We start from the raw sequence: 19,797 nt of genomic DNA, 5'->3' as shown, positions 1-19,797 counted from the left end.
TTTTTTTTTCCTAAGCTTGACCCTGAAAGAATTTTTTTTAATACTCTAGTGTTCAAATCTGTAGATGGCTGGATGGCTGCTTGTCTGCTGCATTGCATACTTCTCTTCACAGATTACCGTATTTTTCGGGCTATAAGGCGCACTTAAAATACTTATTTTTTCCCAAAAATCGTCATTGCGCCTTATAATGCAGTGCGCCTTGTGTATGGATTTTGCTTGTGTTTACTGACCTCGATTTTTGGGGGCGCTCTGTTGTGCAGAATTCCTCACCCACGCCAGAAAAAGATCCCCCTCTTGGGCTAGCGCGCGGTTACCTTTGACTGCCGTACTGCCTCTCGGCTGTGGTTCAGGGTAGCTAGTTTCCACTGTAGCTCCGTGGCCAGAACAAGGTGCCGGTAAACTTTCCTTTCCACCCGTTCTGGGGTAATAGCACAAACTGTTTCTTTTTAGCGCCCACTTCTAAGTAAAGTTAACCTCTTAACACGCGCTGGCCCACCGGCGGGCCAGAAATATTTAATATTTCATAACTGGTTGTGTTTCTGAATAGTTATGAACAGTTACAGGTTCAATATAGACATCCAATATACCATTTTAAAGCTTAGAATCTCTGCTTTTGAGCTATTTAGCCTATTTAGCGGAATATCCTTTCAGAAAATAAACATTTAGGGCGAAATATGCCTTGGTTATGATTTTAATAATTCATAACTCTCATATTTGCGTTTATCGTTCGTCCATATTTCATCGAATGCGGTCATGTCATACACCATTCGAACCGTCTGGCTCTCCGGATTCCAGAACTGTGCTTTTACTGTAGGATGTATGTTTCATGAATTAGAGCTGCGTCAGAGCGCATGTTTCCAGTAATAAAAGGCTCTCCTTTTGTCCTGGGGTAACCTCCGGTCACTGCCGCCACCCCCCGAACACACACCCGCGCTCAGCCACAGGTCCTACCTTCAAAACGCGTCCAGACTAAAGAGAATCCATCAATCCAGTCTCCTGTAATCCACAGTTATATCCAAACAGCGCTGGAAATCACTTCATCCAGAAATGAAACTTATCCAATCTTTATCTCTGTTTTAAAACCGTTTTATTCACCGAATTCGGCACAACACGCTATTATAGTCAGAAGCCTCGCGGAGTAATGCGGTACTTGCTGTGCTTCAACATAATATTATGGTCTGTCGGAGCGTTGCGGCTACCGTTGTCAGGAGCCTCGCGGAGTAATACGTACTTGCTGTGCTTCAACATAATATTATGGTCTGTCGGAGCGTTGCGGCTACCGTTGTCAGGAGCGTCGCGGAGTAATACGTAAGTTACTTGCTGTGCTTGTTGATTTATTGCTCAGAGATGTTGTTATTTTTCACAGATATTGTGAAGGATTTATTGCTCAGAGTTATTGTTACTGATATAAATAAAGTTTCATTTAGTGCGCCTTATAATCCAGTGCGCCTTGTGTATGGACTAACACTAAAAATAGACCGTTCACTCATCGTGCGCCTTATAATACGGTGCGCCTTATAGTCCGAAAAATACGGTAAATGTTTTTTGGCGAATGGCTGGTTTTGTAAACAGCCCGTCTTCTGCTTTAGTTAGAACGGCACTGACTGTCCATGCATCATATAATTCTGAAGGAGTGTGTCTCATAAGGCTCCTGGAGGAGTGTGGAGATTGATTAGACATGCCTGCATGTGCGAGTGTGACTAATCAAATCAGAGCTAAAGTGCACAATAATCAATTGGTAAAGGCTGACTTAAAAAGAAACCCTCTCTGAGTGAGTGAGTGAGTGAGTCATTCAGTGATTGAGTCAGTAAGTGAGTTTGTGAGTCAGTGCGTGAGTTCGTGAGTGAGTCAGTGCTTGAGTGCGTGAGTGAGTGAGTCAGTGAGTGAGTCAGTGAGTGAGTGAGTCAGTGAGTGAGTCAGTGAGTGAGTCAGTGAGTAAGTCATTCATTCATTAATATAAAAAAGTATAAATGATCTGAGTGAGTGAGTGAGGTAGTGAGTGAGTGAGTCAGTGAGTCAGTCAGTGACTTAGTGAGTGAGTCAGTGCATTAGTGAGTTAGTGAGTGAGTCAGTCAGTGAGTGAGTCAGTGCGTCAGTGAGTCAGTGAGTGAGTCAGTAAGTGAGTCAGTCAGTGACTTAGTGAGTGAGTCATTGAGTGAGTTAGTGAGTCAGTCAGTCAGTGAGAGAGTGAGTCAGTGTATACAAAAATAACTACAGTGTACTGCAGCACATAGGCCACTATGTGTGGTGTTTGTAAATACGGATGCCTCTGCTAATTGAGATTCTGTCCTGCAGGCCGGACAATGGGATATACTTTCGACAATCAAAACTTCCACAATGTGTCCCTGGGCCAGGGGCAGGAGGTGGTGGCTGAGCAGGCTCTGGACCTAGCAGCCCGTGAAGGCCATTGGGTGATATTACAGGTAAGTTAAACTCCAGCAATAACAGTGTTTCGGTTCACTTCTGCTCACACTGAAATTTATCCAGGGACCGATCTGCTCGCTTTCAGGTGTTCGCCCGACCAGGGGTTTAGATAATAACTGTTAACCTGTGTTTAACTGATGAATGCAGTCGCGGCGGGAAGCACTTGTGTGGGAATTTCAATTCAGCGAGCTTGTGTCCCAGCGGCCCGGGCTTCCTCTCTGGTGATTAATGGCCTGGTGGGCTCCCTTACGGGGGGTGATGTGTCCTTACTCTCGGCCAGGGTGATGGCCCACCCCAGGGAGAGAAATGCACTTCACTAATGAGTCCATTAGATTGCTTCCACTCCATCCAAATGTCAGTGAGAAAACACACTCTGCACACTCCACACACTCCGCCCCGACCGCAGCTGCTTATTATGAGTATGACGGAGCGTCGCGCTATGGAAAATCGTGTGTGTATCCAGCGCATGTGGTTTAGCTTATATAGTTAATGGGTCGATATGTTTAGAGAACGCAGCTTGACTGCAGGTATTTTGATAAATTTTGTGGTTGCAGCTCAGGAGGAAAATCTGCCATGCACATGGATCACACTGTCCTATCTCGGCACGCCAGGAGTGCATTTTACTTTCTAAAGAGGTTCTCGTACAGAATTCTAATGGCTTTTATTGGCAGCTAGAAATGGCAGTAGTGGGCAGAACTGGAGCGTTCTTTCTTTCTTTAAATCCTCGAGCCACGCTAAAGCATAGCCCGAGCCTCGGGGGGCCGCGGAGACAAGCAGTTCTTTAATTACCTTTGCATACTAGTCCGGATCAATGCTTTCAGAGAGAAAGAGAGAGGTTTTTTCCTCCTCCCATGCCTCTCTTCCTCCTCCCCCTCCCTCTCCGCCTCCCCATCTATCTGTCCATCCGCTTGTCCATCCGTCCGTCTCGGTCAGCGGCTGGCCCTTGGCCCCTTCTCTTTCAGCCCCACTTACGAATTCAGGCTTTTTGCCGGGAAGCTCTGTGGGTCAATGGAAAGTTCCCCTCCAGTGAAGGTTAATTATATTGCAGCACACAGGGCTCGAGCAGACAAGAAATGCAGAAATCCACTCGCTCCAATTGCTGAGATTGGAAGAGAAAATCCACAGTCCTGGGAATCAAGTGGCCTAAACTGGCCGCCCCCCCTCCCTGCAACCACTCCACCCCCCCTCTCGCCTCTTGTCTCGAAATGTACTCTTAAAGGCCTCCAATGAGCAGTGAATAGGTACGCACCAAGAGGAACATGGTGAGATAGCTCAGGACAGGATCTGTTATTGGAGAAGTGGCTGCTACCACAGCATTCAACTTTAAATGACTTTTTGGGGGAAAAAGAAATATGCTGTGCACCTCACTTTACTCTCAGAGACATCCACTGCCTGTCACCTGCTGACCACGCTCACGTCCTCGGAAAATTATGATCTGTTTTGTTATGAACTCTTCACGAGTTAAAATAGTTAAAATAGCTGCTCTGTGTGTAGCTACTCTATTTGGCTTGTAAGCGCTGCATCATTGCTAGGTTACCTGTTTGTGGCTGATTAATACATGGAGAGCTTCCGGTTAGAGTGGATTACCGTCTGATAAAACGCCTCTCAGCCAATAACATTGCAGAGTCAGAACTAACTGTGGTGATGCCTACTCTGACTGACCTCGCTGATTTTAATGGCTCCCAAATATCTGACAAATATCCCACTGATCTGCCATAGCATATACCATAACACCACCTCTGTTTCTACACTCACTGTCAATTTCATCAGCTCCACTGACCATAAATACTTCAGTTCTTCTGTTTCTCTGCATACTCCTTTCATCCTGTTCTTCAATGGTCGGGACCTCAAAGGACCACCACAGAGACCTGCAGTGGCGCAGGCATGGTGTCAATGTGCTATTAGTGTGTGTTGTGATGGTACGAGTGGATCAGAAACAGCAGAGTTTTTAAAAAAATATACATGATAAAAGATACGATATATAATTTACAGCTCTGGAAGAAAATAAGAGACTACTTAAAAAAATTATTGTTAGTTTCCTTGATTTCACCAAATTGAAAACCTCTGGAATATAATCAAGAGGAAGATGGATGATTACAAGCCATCAAACCAAGCTGAACTGCTTGAATTTTTGCACCAGGAGTGGCATAAAGTTATCCTAAAGCAGTGTGTAAGACTGGTGGAGGAGAACATGCCAAGATGCATGAAAACTGTGATTAAACCAGGGTTATTTCAACAAATATTTATTTCTGAACTTTTAAACCTTTATGAATATGAACTTGTTTCCTTTGCATTATTTGAGGTCTGAAAGCTCTGTAACTTTTTTTGTTATTTTCTGCAAATAAATGATCTAAATTACAATATTTTTATTTGGAATTTGGGAGAAGTGTCGTCTCTAGTTTATAGAATAAAACAACAATGTTCATTTTACTCAAACATATACCTATAAATAGAAATATGAGAGAAATGGATTCAGAAACTAAAGTCTCTTATTTTTTTCAAGATCTGACAAATTAATATGTAGTGGTACAATCTTAACTCTTTCATTTTTTTCCTTTAATACTGATGTAAAATAACTTTTTTTAATGTTGTTGTTGCATTATGAATTGGTTTTGAATATTTTGAATATGTGCATTATTTAGTCACCTCCTCTTAGTTTGTGACATACAGTTCAGTCTTCTCTAAACCCAAAGGAAGGTTATTATTTCTAAAAATAAAACTGAGAGGTTCAGTTTTATATACATATATATATATATATTTCTTTCGAAACAGCAATTATTCTAGACTATAAACTGCTCTGTTAACTTCTGACACCTGCTTTACTGATGTTGCAGGCTGTAAATAATGTCTATTAATAGTGTTTACAGGATACCAGAGGGTAACAAAGTGGTAAAACGCAGCAATCAGAACTGTATCACGGATAAACTAGCCAATACCTGATCTGTTCAAATGATAAAATTTAAATGTGCATATTTACAGGCAAATAGTCTTTTTTTTATAACAATTTAGACTATTTAAATGAGCTAACATTAAGCTACAGCAAAGTAAGAGTCAACTGCCCCAGATAAAATAGGATTAACTCTTTGCTTATTGCTTCTGATCTTGGCCAGTTTTGATTATGTACCCCCTTTGGGTGGTTCTTCAGAACAAAATGTGCTTTTGAAAATGAGATTTATAAGCAAATACGGTCCCTGTTAAAGTTTAAAGCCTCTCCATATACTGTAAACTTTCTATACCACTTACAGCCTCAGGACAGATAAGTCCATATATTCTCTCTAATTAGGTTAATCTTGCTCTTGTGGGCACACAGTATACATGTACAAAATGTGCCCTTTGAAGATCATTTCTGTGTCCAATAAATAAACTATGAATTTTTCCAGAATTTCTCACCGTTTTATGTAATTTAGACTAATCATGTTAAAGCATACATAAGCTTTACCCTCACAAGGCATGTTTGCTCTATCCTGCCCACACAGCTGCAACCAAACTATATGTTTCACATTGCTGGAAAGAGCAACCTATCAAGCATTGCCGATTAAAAAAGAGACCACTTCAGTTTTTGAATCAGTTTCCCTGATTATAAAGCTATTTATAGGTATAGGTTTGAGTAAAATTAACATTGTTGTTTTATTCTATAAACTACAGACAACATTTCTCACAAATTCCAAATAAAAATATTGTCATTTAGAACATTTATTTGCAGAAAATGAGAAATGGCTGAAATAACAAAAGAAAAAGATGCAGAGCTTTCAGACCTCAAATAATGCAAAGAAAACATAAAAGAAGTTCATATTTATCAAGTTTTAAGAGTTCAGAAATCATAATTTGATAGAACAACCCTGGTTTTTAATCACAGTTTTCATGCATCTTGGCATGCTCTCCTCCACCAGTCTTACACACTGCTTTTGGATAACTTTATGCCACTCCTGGTGCACAACTTCAAGCAGTTCAGCTTGGTTTGATGGCTTTTGATTACCTGTCTTCCTCTTGATTATATTTCAGAGGCTTTAAATTTGGTATAATCAAAGAAACTTATAATTTTTAAGTGGTAACTTATTTATTTCCAGAGCTGTATATATATACACACCAAAATCAATTGAACTAACTATTTAATGTATTTAGCTGCCTTACGTTGCACCCATTGCTGACACAGATGGGCAAATGCACAAACACAGCTTGTCTAGTCCTTGTAGAGAGGTACAGATAAAGCAGATAAACATGAACATATTCGTGGTATGCCTATTTATAAATATATTTCCATGTATATTGTTTTTCCATTTTTTGACTATGGAAAACTGACCAATGATAATCATTTTACATTGATTTCCATTGAAAGCTTAGTAGGTTGCATCTAATTCTTTGCATTCCTGCAGTTTGACTATTGACAGTTCATTGATCTTTCTTTTAGTGAAGATTCACTCACTGTCAGTTCTGCTTTGTACTAAGCCAGTTGAGAAAATCACATACAGTGATTCACACAAACCTAACCCACAGGTTTTGCAGGCTATATTTAAAATATTACAGTCTAAAATAAACTTCCACTTGGCTTTTTTTATCCTCTGAGACCTGGGGATGAAGTAGGGAATTGTGTGGGCATCCACATGAGTTGTGGGATATTATTTTGTAAGTGGGTTTTAACACTGGCCACCCACTGAAGACAGTTAGGACAGAATGTCTGTGCAAAGTGGCAAACATTTACAGCTCTGGGAAAAAAACTTAGACCACTTCAGTTTCTGAATCAGTTTCTCTGATTGTGCTATTTATAGGTAAATGTTTGAGTAAAATGAATATTGTTGTTTTTTTCTAAAAAAAAAAATATGAGTTCAGAAATCAATATTTGGTGGAATAACCCTGGTTTTTAATCATAGTTTTCATGCATCTTGGCATGTTCTCCTCCACCAGTCTTACACACTGCTTTTGTATAACTTTATGCCACTCCTGGTGGAAAAATTCAAGTAGTTCAGCTTGGTTTGATGGCTTGAGATCATCCATCTTCCTCTTAATTATATTCCAGAAGTTTTCAATTTGGTAAAATCAAAGAAACTTTTTAAATTGTCTCTTATTTTTATTCACATTTTCACATTCAATGACGAAATCCCATATAAGAATATCATGCGGGTCAGTACAGTGTTCTTTAGCTTTCAAGAGACGCAGTATTAGTTCCATTTTAACATTTGCCATCTTCCTGCGACCGTACATCCAATCCAGGAACCGTTTAGTAATCCTTATTTTGCAGAAAGTGCCAGAAGCTGTCAAACCGTCTCAGTGTCGTAGATGCTGGAGTTTTTTTGTATGTCTGATTATTTAATTATGTCTTTAACAGGTTATGCCTAATGAATCAGAAACAGTAATTGTATAATCACTTCATGCGGCTCTAAAGCTGTTGATTGCAAACTCCGGTGCATCTCCTCTCCCGCGAGCGCACACACCACAGCTGCAGTGTCCCCGCTGCGCCGGTGCCTGATAAGCCAAAGTGTTTCAGCCAGGGGAGAAAGTGAGAAAAGGGACACGCCAGTGAAACTCTCGTTAACCTGCAACAACAACGAGTGTGTGGTGTTAACAGCAATCAAAACACCTCTTCCCAGACAGCTCCGGATAACTATTTCTCTCTCTCGCTACTGAGAACGTCGCTTTTTCTTTCATGAGGAATTCATTTGCACTCAGCGACGGCTCTGTGCCGCTCTCTGCCCTCGAGGAAGAATACTTTAATTTGCGCTGACGAGCTGGAAGTTAAGACACCACTCTGTTTTGTTTTGCGCTTCTCACTGGGGTGGACCCCTGCTCACTCGCTTTGTGGGCAATAATGCAGACTCACTACCAGCATCTGTTGAAATTTAAATTGATCTGTGGTTAAGTGCTTTTTTTTGGGGGGGGGGGGGGGGGGGGGGGCATTCGTCTTTTTCTAAAAAATTTTTTTTTTTTTTTAAGTATGGCATTGACAGATTATCTGCAGTTTGGCCATTTTAATTGTATTATATTCAGCTTTGTTAGATATAGTGACTGCATCAACTGTGCAGACTTTCATTACTGCTGTGAAATCAGTATTTCAAGTGGCTTGTAACCTTCATATCAAAGTTTATTTGACTTACACATACAGTGTAGTTACGCATGGTACAATGAAATCATTTACATTACCAATAATATATATAATGTGTTGGGGGGGGTGTGGTAGTGCGTTAAGTCCACATGGAAATAGTGACACTTTGCCACAGTGGGTTTAGGTTTGGCCTTACCCTGTGTTCACACTAGCAAGCAACTAGTAAGTGAGCAGTCATTTTGCTTGACAAGTGGCAGCGACAAAGCAAAAAGCAACAAATCAAATTGGTAATGGAAAGGCACTGGGCTCTACAGTATACATAACTCCAGTTATTAGGTTCAGGATTGTGCCAAAATTTCATGGCCAGCAAACAGCAGAAATTGTCCAAATTAGTTTGAAATTTACTTTTTTTTCACATTACTGTCTTTTAAAGTGTTTTGAAGCATTTCAGTTACAATTTCTGAGATATTAGGTGAATATACTACACTGGCAATATCCAACTTACAAGCTACATGAAAGGACTGCTGGAAAGGTGTGGTGGGAGGGACGATAACACCAATATTGCATTTTGTTTTTTTTTCTGTAAAAATTACAGGAATTTTCATTAGACATATATGACCCAACATATGATTTTAATATTACACACTATATATATATATATATATATATATATATATATATATATATATATATATATATATATATATATACAAGCTATATGTGCAAACAGTACAAAAGGTCCGTTATTTCCTGTATTAAGCAGCAAAAAAACACATTGCACATCCTAAAAATTGATTTGCAAGCTTTTCAAAATTTTATGAAACTGTTCTTTTCATCTTTTATAAAAAAAAAAATACCCAAGTTTTTTTTTCCTCCAGAAGGCTTTTTCTTTGTCCATGTTGTGAGCTGTGAATCTTTGTGGAGCTAAAGTTCTGCCAGTTTTGGAGAGCAGGCACTCTGGCCATGTAAACTGTGACACTGGTGTTTTAGGAGTTTCATGTTTATGACAGGCCAATGTAGCCATGGGAAAGCTATGGGCTGTGGTCAAACATGATTACTAACAGAAAGTTAAGAGTTTTTTTTTAGTCTTGGCAAGTTAAAAGACATTTTGGAACATTAGCATTAGCAGCTAGTGTTAGCAGCTAGTGCTACTGCATCCAGCCTAAGTGGAAATCTGGAAATCTAAACTTACTGTAAATAATCAGAAGTGCTTTACTCACCCAAATAACCAGTTTTCAAGAGAGAAATTTGTGTTGATTAACATTCAGCGCTCGTTTGAATAGTGCAAAAAATACGGTACTCTTACGCAACTCTCACACAACTTAACTCTGACTAGGATGAAACATTAGTGTTCATTTTTATATTTTAGATTTTCTGTACTCTTATTTTGCCCCTAAGAAAACTTGAAAGCCAAACATTTGCCATGACATTTTCAACATGTTTATGATGAATGTATGTGAACAAGCATGTAAACGCTATTCAAACATATGCGGTCAGAGATACGGTTCCAGTGCTAATTTTGCATCAGACACACCTTCATGCTTCAGAAAGGACTTTTTCAGTCATCTAAGCTATTGTGTTTGTTATATAAGAACACCAGCTCCAGGCCTTTAGGGAAGCATTTTTTTTTTTTTGAGAAAATCTTTTCCATTTCAATCTCGCAGCCTCAAATAACCTGTGTTTTGGCCATTACAATTCAGCCTTGTTATACACAGTGACTGCAGAGAGGCTATGCAGGCTTTTATCACCGAGGTAATATCAGTATGCGATTCACAGCATGGCTTGTCTCCACTAAAACCTCTCGGCTGCTTTCGAAGCCAGGCTGTCACACAGCGCACAGCTTTGCCCACTGCTTTAGGTGCTGCTGTTAAGTTAGCTGTTGCTCTGGATGGTTTATTTGGGATATTCTCAGTGGGCCATGTCCTCGGACCGACAGGAGAGAGTGTAAACAAAGCATCTGCTTGTCAGATCAAAGTGTTCTAAATCAAATATGAGCACATTCCTGTGTGAAGTCATTAAAAGTCTCCTGCGTTTCATATCATCTGGAGAATTATTGTCTAAACTGATTCTGTTTGAGTGAGATATTGCTCAGAAGTTTTAATATTGTTAAAAAAAGGCAGCTTTACAGAGGAATGACCTTGTGAATATGGATGGGCCGTATTTAAAACAACACCAATATTGCATTCAATTATTGCCTAATTAAAAAAATACAGGAATTTTCTTCAGACATACAGTATGTAATCCAACATCATGATTTTAACAATACAACCAAGATATTCAACCTATATATTCAAGATATATGTGCGAACAGATACAACATTTTCTTTTGTATTAAGCAAATTAAGCAACAAAACAAAACATTTTCACATCCTAAGATTTGACTTGCTCACATTGTGATGACTATGCTAAAACATGCTAATTAATAAACAATAAATAGTTCAGTCCTAGCAGAAAGATTTGCAAGATTTTAGACACAATTTTCATCTTTCATATAAACAAAAAACTTTTTTGTTCCTTCAGAAAACTTTTCTTTGTCCATGTTGTGAGCTGTGAATCTTTGTTGAGCCAAGATTCTTTTAGTACCACTGAATTAGTAAGCTAAGAAGATGTTTGTATATTTTTGATTATGGGTGTATAATTTGAGGGGCACGATGGTGCATAGCTCCTGGGGGTCCATTTCCTGTTCTGGTCATCATCTTGTGAAAAATGACCTTGTGAAAAGTGACTTTATAAGTAAAGAACATCATAAAAAGACCTTAAGAAGAAATTTGGAACAGTATTAGTGTTTAGCTAACATTGCTAACAAATATCTAAAGTTTTTTATTATCAGTTGTTATCAATCCTCTCAAATCACCTGTAGGCTTTTGTCTCGGTCTTACTGTATCCTAAACTATAGTTTTTATTACATTCTGTGAACCATAAAAATGAACAAAAATGCCTCATAAAGTAGAGCTGGCCAATTAAAAGAAAATAAATCGATACAGACATTTAGAAACTTTTTAATCAATGTCATTCTGCCCCTGTTAGTTATTTCTTTTCGTACACACCATATTGCACAGAGAAAGAATAGAATGAAATGTAGAAGGTCATAATTTAGATGCATAACAAACAGCATAAACACTTAGCATTGTGATTTAAAGTACCTTGTAAGTAATTTGTAATTATCACGGCAAGCTTTCAGCCATCGGCCCTGTGAGACACAAACAAATCTTTTTTCCTTTCTGAAGTTTAGTGTTAGTTAGCTTTCAAAATATGTAGTCATAGTGTCAGTGTATTGAAAACATGTATTAGTTTATTAGTCTTTAGTCTAATATTTAATTTACTCCTGTATTTTTGCTCCTACTGCTCACTACAAAACTCAAATACCAAGCAAACTGGGCAACTCCTAAACCACAGCATTTTATAAAAATAAATCATGATTATGATCCTGATGATAATTTCCTGAAAGAAGCTGAAATGAACTAAATCATCTTTTCTTAAAGTTTACAAACATGCCTGCTCTCAGGGGGTCGCCTTGCTGCTGGTACACACACTGATTAACCAGCATATTTAAAAGGTCATTCTGATCTGTTTGAATTGACAAACAGCACATCTGTAGTTGAGATGAGTGTGATATGCTTCAGAAAGATTTCACGTTTCATAAATACAGAATTTAACCCTTTACGCTCCATGACTTTAATCACACCTTAAAGGTTACTCCACAGTTATACCACAGTGAGTTCCAACCCTGCAATTTGATTGGCTGAGAGGTGTTCTATGAGTGAAGTGCAGTATCAGCCAGTAATGCACTGTAACCGAAGCTCTCCATGTATTACTTGCATGCCAAACAGTGCAGCTACAAACGGAGCAGCAATGAAACTATTTTAACTCAAGTTAAACTTTTATAACCAAACAGATCGTATTTTTTCTCTTTTACTCAGAATCTTTTAATAAACAGTGATAATGGAACTGTGTGTATAATTGCAATAATACACTAGAGGTTTGTAGAGGTTCTGTGCTGCAACCGTTGGCACGAAAATGCTAACTCACATTATAGCAGGTACCTTGTGTATTATTACTTAAATAAAATGCAATTTTAAGCCCAGATACAGAGAAAAGCCAGGAAACACAGCAGAGGATCTGTGGAGTTTAAGTGGTTAATACAGTTATAATACAGTTAATACAATAGAGTTTTTTAGAATGGCCTAACTTTGCTTAGCCCATTAGAGTAAAAACAAACACAGATTGAGAAGAGATTATTCTGGTGCTCAGTCATGAGCTCAGAGCAAATATGTACATGTTCCATACATTTGGCATTGTTTATTTACCAAAACTTTTTTTTTTCCATTCAGTTGTTGCTGTTTGTGCCTTTATTCGAATCTTAAAAATTCTTAATCATGTGTTCAATTTTGGTCATTAATATTTTAATGAGAATCGGTTTTGACTGGCTGTTACTGAGGTCATCCATTAAAATGAGCACAGTGTTGTTATATACACAGCAGTGCTCTGAGCACTGACACAGTGTGTGTGTGTGAATATGGCCTTTACCAACATGGTGCAGATTTATTCATTTGTATGAAGTCATACTGTATTTGAAACCACACAGTCAGCTTTGTGTACTCCAACAGTTTTGTTTTGGGTGGTGTATTGTCCCAATAGTAACTGTGATAAATGATATTATTGCCAGTTGTTGAACATTTTATGGCACTTATAAAAAGATATTGTGCTAGCATAAAAATGCAATTGACACTCTTTTTTAAAAAAGAGTGACATTTTTATTATTATGAATGTTCATTCATTAGAATAAAAAAAAAAACTTACAGTAAAATAAAATCCAAAGTCAGCATAGCTTCTTATTTACATTGACAGGATGTCCTTAACTTATGTAAGTACACAAATGGTAATAATAAGGTCAGCAGAAATCATTACGGTCATGTCATATATTCTATGGTAAGTCAATAATGTAGTTATTGTGGCGCGCCAAACTCTGTGTGAATGTTCTTAGATAACGATTTTCCACCGATGTGAAACCGGCACTAATTTTTAATTGGTTTGCCAAGGTTCCACCAACAAAAAAAGGTTCCGGATCCAGGAACATTCATTCGCAGTGGGAAACAACAAATACTAGTTTTTTCACGGCAAACCGTGACTGCATCTGTGGGTGTGTCTATTTGTACAGGAGCACAGCTGCTGTGCAACACCCTCTGTTGACAGATAATGTGGCGTTTTGACGGTTACACGAAAACTGGTAGGTTGGAGTTGGAGGCTATTGGTTTCTAATGTTTGTTGTGATATTAGAAACATAACCCTATGGCACATGTCCACTAGCACTTAAGCCTCGAAGCATCCTTTTCATTTCAATGAAGAGATCCGCCACATGTCCTGGTGCATGCTGGGTTGCGTTGCGTTGAGCGCAGCCCCACCTTCTCGCAAAAAAGTTCAGCAGAGCTGCACTTCGTCCAGCCAATCAGGGCACAGTAGCCTGCGACTTCACACACACACACGAGCTGAACAGGTGATTTTCAACCACGTAAGAGGATTTATATGGAAAAAATATAAATCCTAAATATGAATTTATAGAAGTAAAGATTACAGTGAGCTTGATTAAAAATGAAAAATCATAAACTTATGACTTCCTACTTCTGTTGCTTCATTTGAATTCAAAAACATCACGGACACACAGCGAGTCGAGATCCAGCACGGCAGAATGCGTTGAAAAAAGTGCTAGTGCACACGTACTATTATACGTAGCTCTGTGTGCTAACTTAAAGAAGCATGTTTCGGCCGATTGGCTACATTTAGTGAACATGGAAATTTGTGTGAATTATATTTTATGCCAAACCACCCTTTAATCCCAGTGTAGTGATTAATTAACCAATTAATGACGCTAGTAACTAATAAGTGAGTTATGTTGACATGAATGTGAGTAATTGAACATGGCTACCACCCACAATTCCTGGCAGTTAAAAACATGCGAAACTTCACTCAGTGTTAACTTCACATCCTAACGCTTATTATTATACATGAAGACTGATGTGAAATGGCTGTTATTAATAAGTTATAGGTTATTAATAAGTTATAGGAGTGAGTAATAGAAGTCTGCACCCTGTGGTTGAATTGTGATTGTTAAGGGGTTAAGGGGTTTAGCATACTGCTGCTGTAGCAGCTATTATTAACAGTACTGTGAAAAAGTCTTAAGCACTTAATGGTTTGGAGCAGATTCTCAGAGCAACTGTCTTTTTGCACTCTGGAACAGCAGAATAAATCCATACAAATCTTAATGCAAATGTATCAACAGTTATTATTATCTATTCTTTTAAGCTACTTACACTGTGTAAGCTAGTGTGTTTATTATATTTACTTAGCCTTTTTTTTATACATGCAGTCAGTATAAACCCAAGATACAGCTCTGAAAAAAAAGAGACCACTTGAGTTTCTAAGTCAGTTTTTCTGATTTTGCTATTAATAGGTATTTGTTTAAGTAAAATGAACATTGTTGTTTTATTCTATAAATTACAGACAACATTTCTCCCAAAATTTATTTACAAACATTTTTTTAAACATTTATTTACAGAAAATGAGAAATGACTGAAATAACAAAAAAGATGCAGAGCTTTCAGACCCTTAATAATACAAAGAAAACAAGTTCACATGCATCTTGACATGTTCTCCTTCACCAGTCTTACACACTGCTTTTGGAAAACTTTATGCCACTCCCGGTGCAACAAATTTTGGTAAAATAAAAGAAACTCAATTTTTAAGTTTTCTCTTATTTTTTTTCAGAGCTGTATGTCATGTTTTTGTTTTCTGTTCTGGTTAACATTTTATTTGTTAATGCACAGCCATAATGCATTTCAGGCCTTGAACACATTCCAAAAATCATTGGAACATTAAAGCATTTACATCTTTATAATGTTGCCATTCCATTTCACAACACATTAAATATGTTTTGTCAGCGAGGATATGATGATAAATGATAATATTTGTGGAATAGTTTAGGGCCTATTCTTCCAATATAGAATCATTTTTGTCATGTTTTGTTTTATTTTGTTTTTTGTGGGGACAGGTCTGGACTGCAGGCAGCCGTGTCCAGTACCTGTATCCCCCTCCTTTTTGTCATATCTTTTCAATAAATGTGTGCAGCATGTGGTTTTGCATTGTCTTTTTAAAAAATGAATGTGTGCACATTCCTGGAGAAGGTGCCATCTTGAAGGCAGTAGATTTTGCTCTGAGATTTCAGTGCACTTTTCCAAATTAATGCTGCCTTCAATGAAATGCACTGACACAACCCCATACCATGACAGAGCCTGGCTTTTAGACCTCTGATAGTTTCTGATAACTTTCTGGACACTGCTTTTGGTCATGGTTAACATAAGACTTATGTTTATTTAAGTTTTAAGTTGTATTTGTGAATAGGGTTGCAGGGGTAACCGGTTTCACGGTATACCATGGTATTAAAATGCACGGTTATCATACCGTGTGTGTTTGCTTATTACCGGTAAAACGCAAGCCAGCGGAGAAACTCACCCGCGCATGCGCAACTCTGCTCCGCTTCAGCTACTCAGCACACAGCGGCGAGAACAGCAGAAAGTGCATCAGACTAAACAAATCTCCGTCCGCCTACAAAAAGGCTAAACTAAAATCAGCAGTGTGGGACTATTTCAGAGACCCGCCGAACGCACCCGAGGATGGTTATCCGATTTGTAATCAATGTGGCCGTAAAGTCACAGCTAAAGGTGGACATACGTCAAACCTGTTCTCCCATCTCCGAGAACACCACCCCGCTCTGCAGCGCAAAGTATGTGTTTAGTTTATAATTTTAATCTGAACCTAAATAAAACCTCTTTGTAGTCGTGCACAACCCATGCGGTAAGCGCCCGCAAAAGCGCTGAGTTATCCGAAATTTGGGCACGCAGGTACAGGCGTGAAGTGCGTGCTACGATGGATTCACGTGTCCGTGTAAAGGTCCTGGCCGGACTGGATGTGAAGACGCCATTCATTTACATGCGTTAATTTTCAAATTCTGACGTGCCTGTTTTTCATATTTTAAAACCAGACTCGGTGTGAAAGCCTTAAAATAGAAATCTCTATTGTGAGGATCATGTCAGAAATAAACCCCTCTTTCTGCAGCATCTGGTTATATACCAACTTGGCAGTAAAATGGACGTTTACAATAGTTGTTGATCAGACACTGACCTAGGCTCAGTTTATCAGATATTAAATAATTTAAACTTAAATAATTGTACTGAATATTTTAAATACAGGATCTTTACTTCTTAGAGGACATGTAATGTGTGTAACGTGTGTGTATGTGTGTATATATATTATATATATTTATATATATTTTTTTTATATACACTCTTAATGCCCTTAAGAGTAGTGGAAAAAAATGATTTCCTTCACCTGATGGTGTACAGCTTATTTTTTGTAAGGAGACATTAAAATTATAATTGTTCCAGGTTTCTACAATAAATAGTTAATTGAACAAAAAACCTTTGTTGTAATTTCTTTAAGGGTCAGTTTAATAATATATGTAACAAACTGTGATACCGTGATAACCGTGATACCGCGGTATTTTCTGAGACGGTTATCATACCGTGAAAATCTCATACCGTTGCAACCCTATTTGTGAATGTAACTTCACAACTTTTTGCTAAAGAAATCCATGTTAGCTATTGCTGAAAGCTGGTTTTTGATTCAGTGGCATCACTGAGGGATCAAAGATCATGAGTTTTCAGCTTTTACTTGTAGCCTTGCATTTATGCACTACACGTCCTCCAAATTCTTTGAATCGTGTAATGATTTTATGCACTGTAGAGGAAAGAATTTACAAATCGCTAATCATCAGTCTTAAATTGCTTATCTGTTTCAGCTTGAAATGCAGGGTTTTGGGTGTATGGTGGCATAAATGATGTATATTAAATAATAAAGTAAAGTTCTGCATACAAACCATGAAACATCTTGGGCTCATACTGCCTGTAATTTTTCTGTTGTTTCAGTATATTAGTATTAATTGTATTGTATTATTCTAATATGAGTGATTGACAGGGAAATAAACACCTACTCTACTGTTCAGGTGCTAAAACATTTAGACAGTACTGTATGTTAAGGCTTATTATTATCGTTAGTCAGCTCACATAATGATTAGACCTGTCTGTCATCTCTTGTCACTTTATTTTTTTATTAAATAAAAAAGCTATGTGCTTTTATCTCTTCATCCAAATCAGAACATCCACCTGGTAGCTAAGTGGCTGGGAACCCTAGAGAAGAAGCTGGAGCAGCACGGGGAAGGCAGCAGCCAGAATTTCCGAGTGTTCATCAGCGCCGAGCCGTCTTCGTCACCCGAGGGTCACATCATTCCGCAGGGCATCCTGGAAAACTCCATCAAGATCACCAACGAGCCGCCGCTGGGCATGCACGCCAACCTGCACAAAGCCCTGGACAACTTCAACCAGGTACGCCTCGGCAGCCTGCGGGCATGACCGACAGGGCTCACTCTTGAAGGCAGCATATGGAATGACAAGCAGCTTTCAGATCCAGTCAAACAAAATGCTATCAGTGACGGGAAGCTTTCCTGTGTTTGTGTTTGTTTTGGGTTGTTGTGAGCGCGTCTCGCCGGTGTTGAATACCTGGCTGCTTTCGCGGGGGCTTTAATGCACCGTCGGCGTGACGCTCTTATCATAGGAGAATTTTACAGTCGCTCGAGTCATTTAGGATGTTGCTGTCGCTAATGATAATTAAAAATCTGCAAGTCTTATCAATGACACCCCATCTATGCCATTACCCTGGTGCTTGCTCTGGGCTAATTTTTTGCTCGCAGAGCTGATGGTTATCTCTCTTTCTCTCTCTCTCTCGCTCTGATAAGTGCTATAGCAACACACTGGTGGTTGTAGCTTTCTAGGAGGTTTCCTTGGGTAAATAGCTTCCATTCCAGTCATGTACTATGCCTTGAAAGTAAATCAATGATATAGGGAAGGAGGGAGGGAAAAGAAACAACCTAAACAGCTCACCAGCTCCAGTAAGCCGCAATAATCCAGAAAATGACAGCTGCTTTCATATTGACCTTTTCAGCCATGGTAGCGAGCAGCCAAAGTCAATTCCTCCCTTTTTTTTTTCTTTGCGGTGTTCAAATTAGTGTCTAGCAACCAACAGATGATGTCCATCTCTTTTAATGACTTGTTTGAAAAGGTGACATGCGGTGCTTTCACTTAATAATGACTTTATTTTGTCCCCATACACCCAAAAATGACTGCCTTGATAAAGAACTTGCCCATAAGGCGTTTATTTAGTTTTAATCACACCAGAGATACGTTTGGATCCATGCAGTTCGCTGCACTTGTGCCGTTGCTGGGGTTTTTCGCGAGGGTTACAGCAGCGCTGTGGTGGAGGAATGCAGTGCTTTTAGCCGTATTCATCCCAGCACTGCTGTGTGTGGAATCTTAATGCGCCTTGTGTCTGGATCAGAGGCTCCACACCTCCGCCTTTATCCAGCTCCTCAAGTCAGCTCCTGCGGCTCTGACAGACTAACCCGGCGAAAGGCTCCTCCTATACAGCAGAAAGCCGGCACAATGTATCTATCCGTCCCTCGCCATTTACGCCGCCGTTGTTGGCATGCCCGTTTAAGTGGCTCTCCCGTGAGAGCGGGTTGCCATTTATTTCATTTTACACCCCTCCCTTCCTCATTTAAGCCATCTGAAATAATGAGCCCGGGGATAGAGGATTGTTGAAAGCTCTGACAAGCGCTGACAATTAAAAAGGATTCCCAGCCCAGGAATTTATTGGAATCTAGTCATGCTTTTGTCAATCGTAATGCTTATAGACCCCGCTGGGAGGCCGGCGGCGGACGAGAGTTGGTGACAATGGAAAATGACTGGGGGATGGGGGAGTGGTGTCACTTTGAACATTGCTTCTTATGTTTTAACCCTTAGAAGTCAAGAGATACTGCTGTCACTTTGAGGCACTATTTGCATGTTATTATCTACTGTAAGAGAAAAAGACACGCGCACAAATAAATAGTGTACATTAAGGGTGGGTGATATGGCTCTAAAATAAGGGTATTCAGGGTATTTTTGCGATAACTAAATACTTGCCGATATAGGAAAACAGAAAAATATTTAATTAATTTCAGGAATATAGTATAAGAGTAAAACAGCATAATCATAATGTGGCAGAATAAATAATATAGCATAAAATAATATAATGCAGCAAAAAATATTGCAGAATATTTAGTGCATGCATATAAACTGCAAACTAAAATAATTATACAATAAATACACTTAAAGCTTCACAGTAAATAATAGACTACTTTTAAGACCGAACATCTCTATTATCACAATTTGGATTTTTAATATCACGAT

At 38.8% G+C, this 19,797-nt stretch overlaps 1 protein-coding gene across 1 annotated transcript in view; it reads left to right on the top strand.

Moving 5' to 3' along the window:
* Nucleotides 1-19,797, top strand: part of dnah9 (dynein, axonemal, heavy chain 9) — a 163,885-nt gene that overhangs the window by 123,964 nt on the left and 20,124 nt on the right. The window contains exons 63-64 of the mRNA XM_022668867.2: nt 2,296-2,423; nt 17,668-17,895. Coding sequence (XP_022524588.2) covers nt 2,296-2,423; nt 17,668-17,895 — 356 coding nt within the window. The remainder of the gene's footprint in view (nt 1-2,295; nt 2,424-17,667; nt 17,896-19,797) is intronic.

The sequence above is a fragment of the Astyanax mexicanus genome, chromosome 15, assembly GCF_023375975.1.
Source record: "Astyanax mexicanus isolate ESR-SI-001 chromosome 15, AstMex3_surface, whole genome shotgun sequence".
Lineage (NCBI taxonomy): Eukaryota > Metazoa > Chordata > Actinopteri > Characiformes > Acestrorhamphidae > Astyanax > Astyanax mexicanus.
Note: the sequence above shows the minus strand (reverse complement) of the source record. Positions and strands in the feature narration are given on the sequence as shown.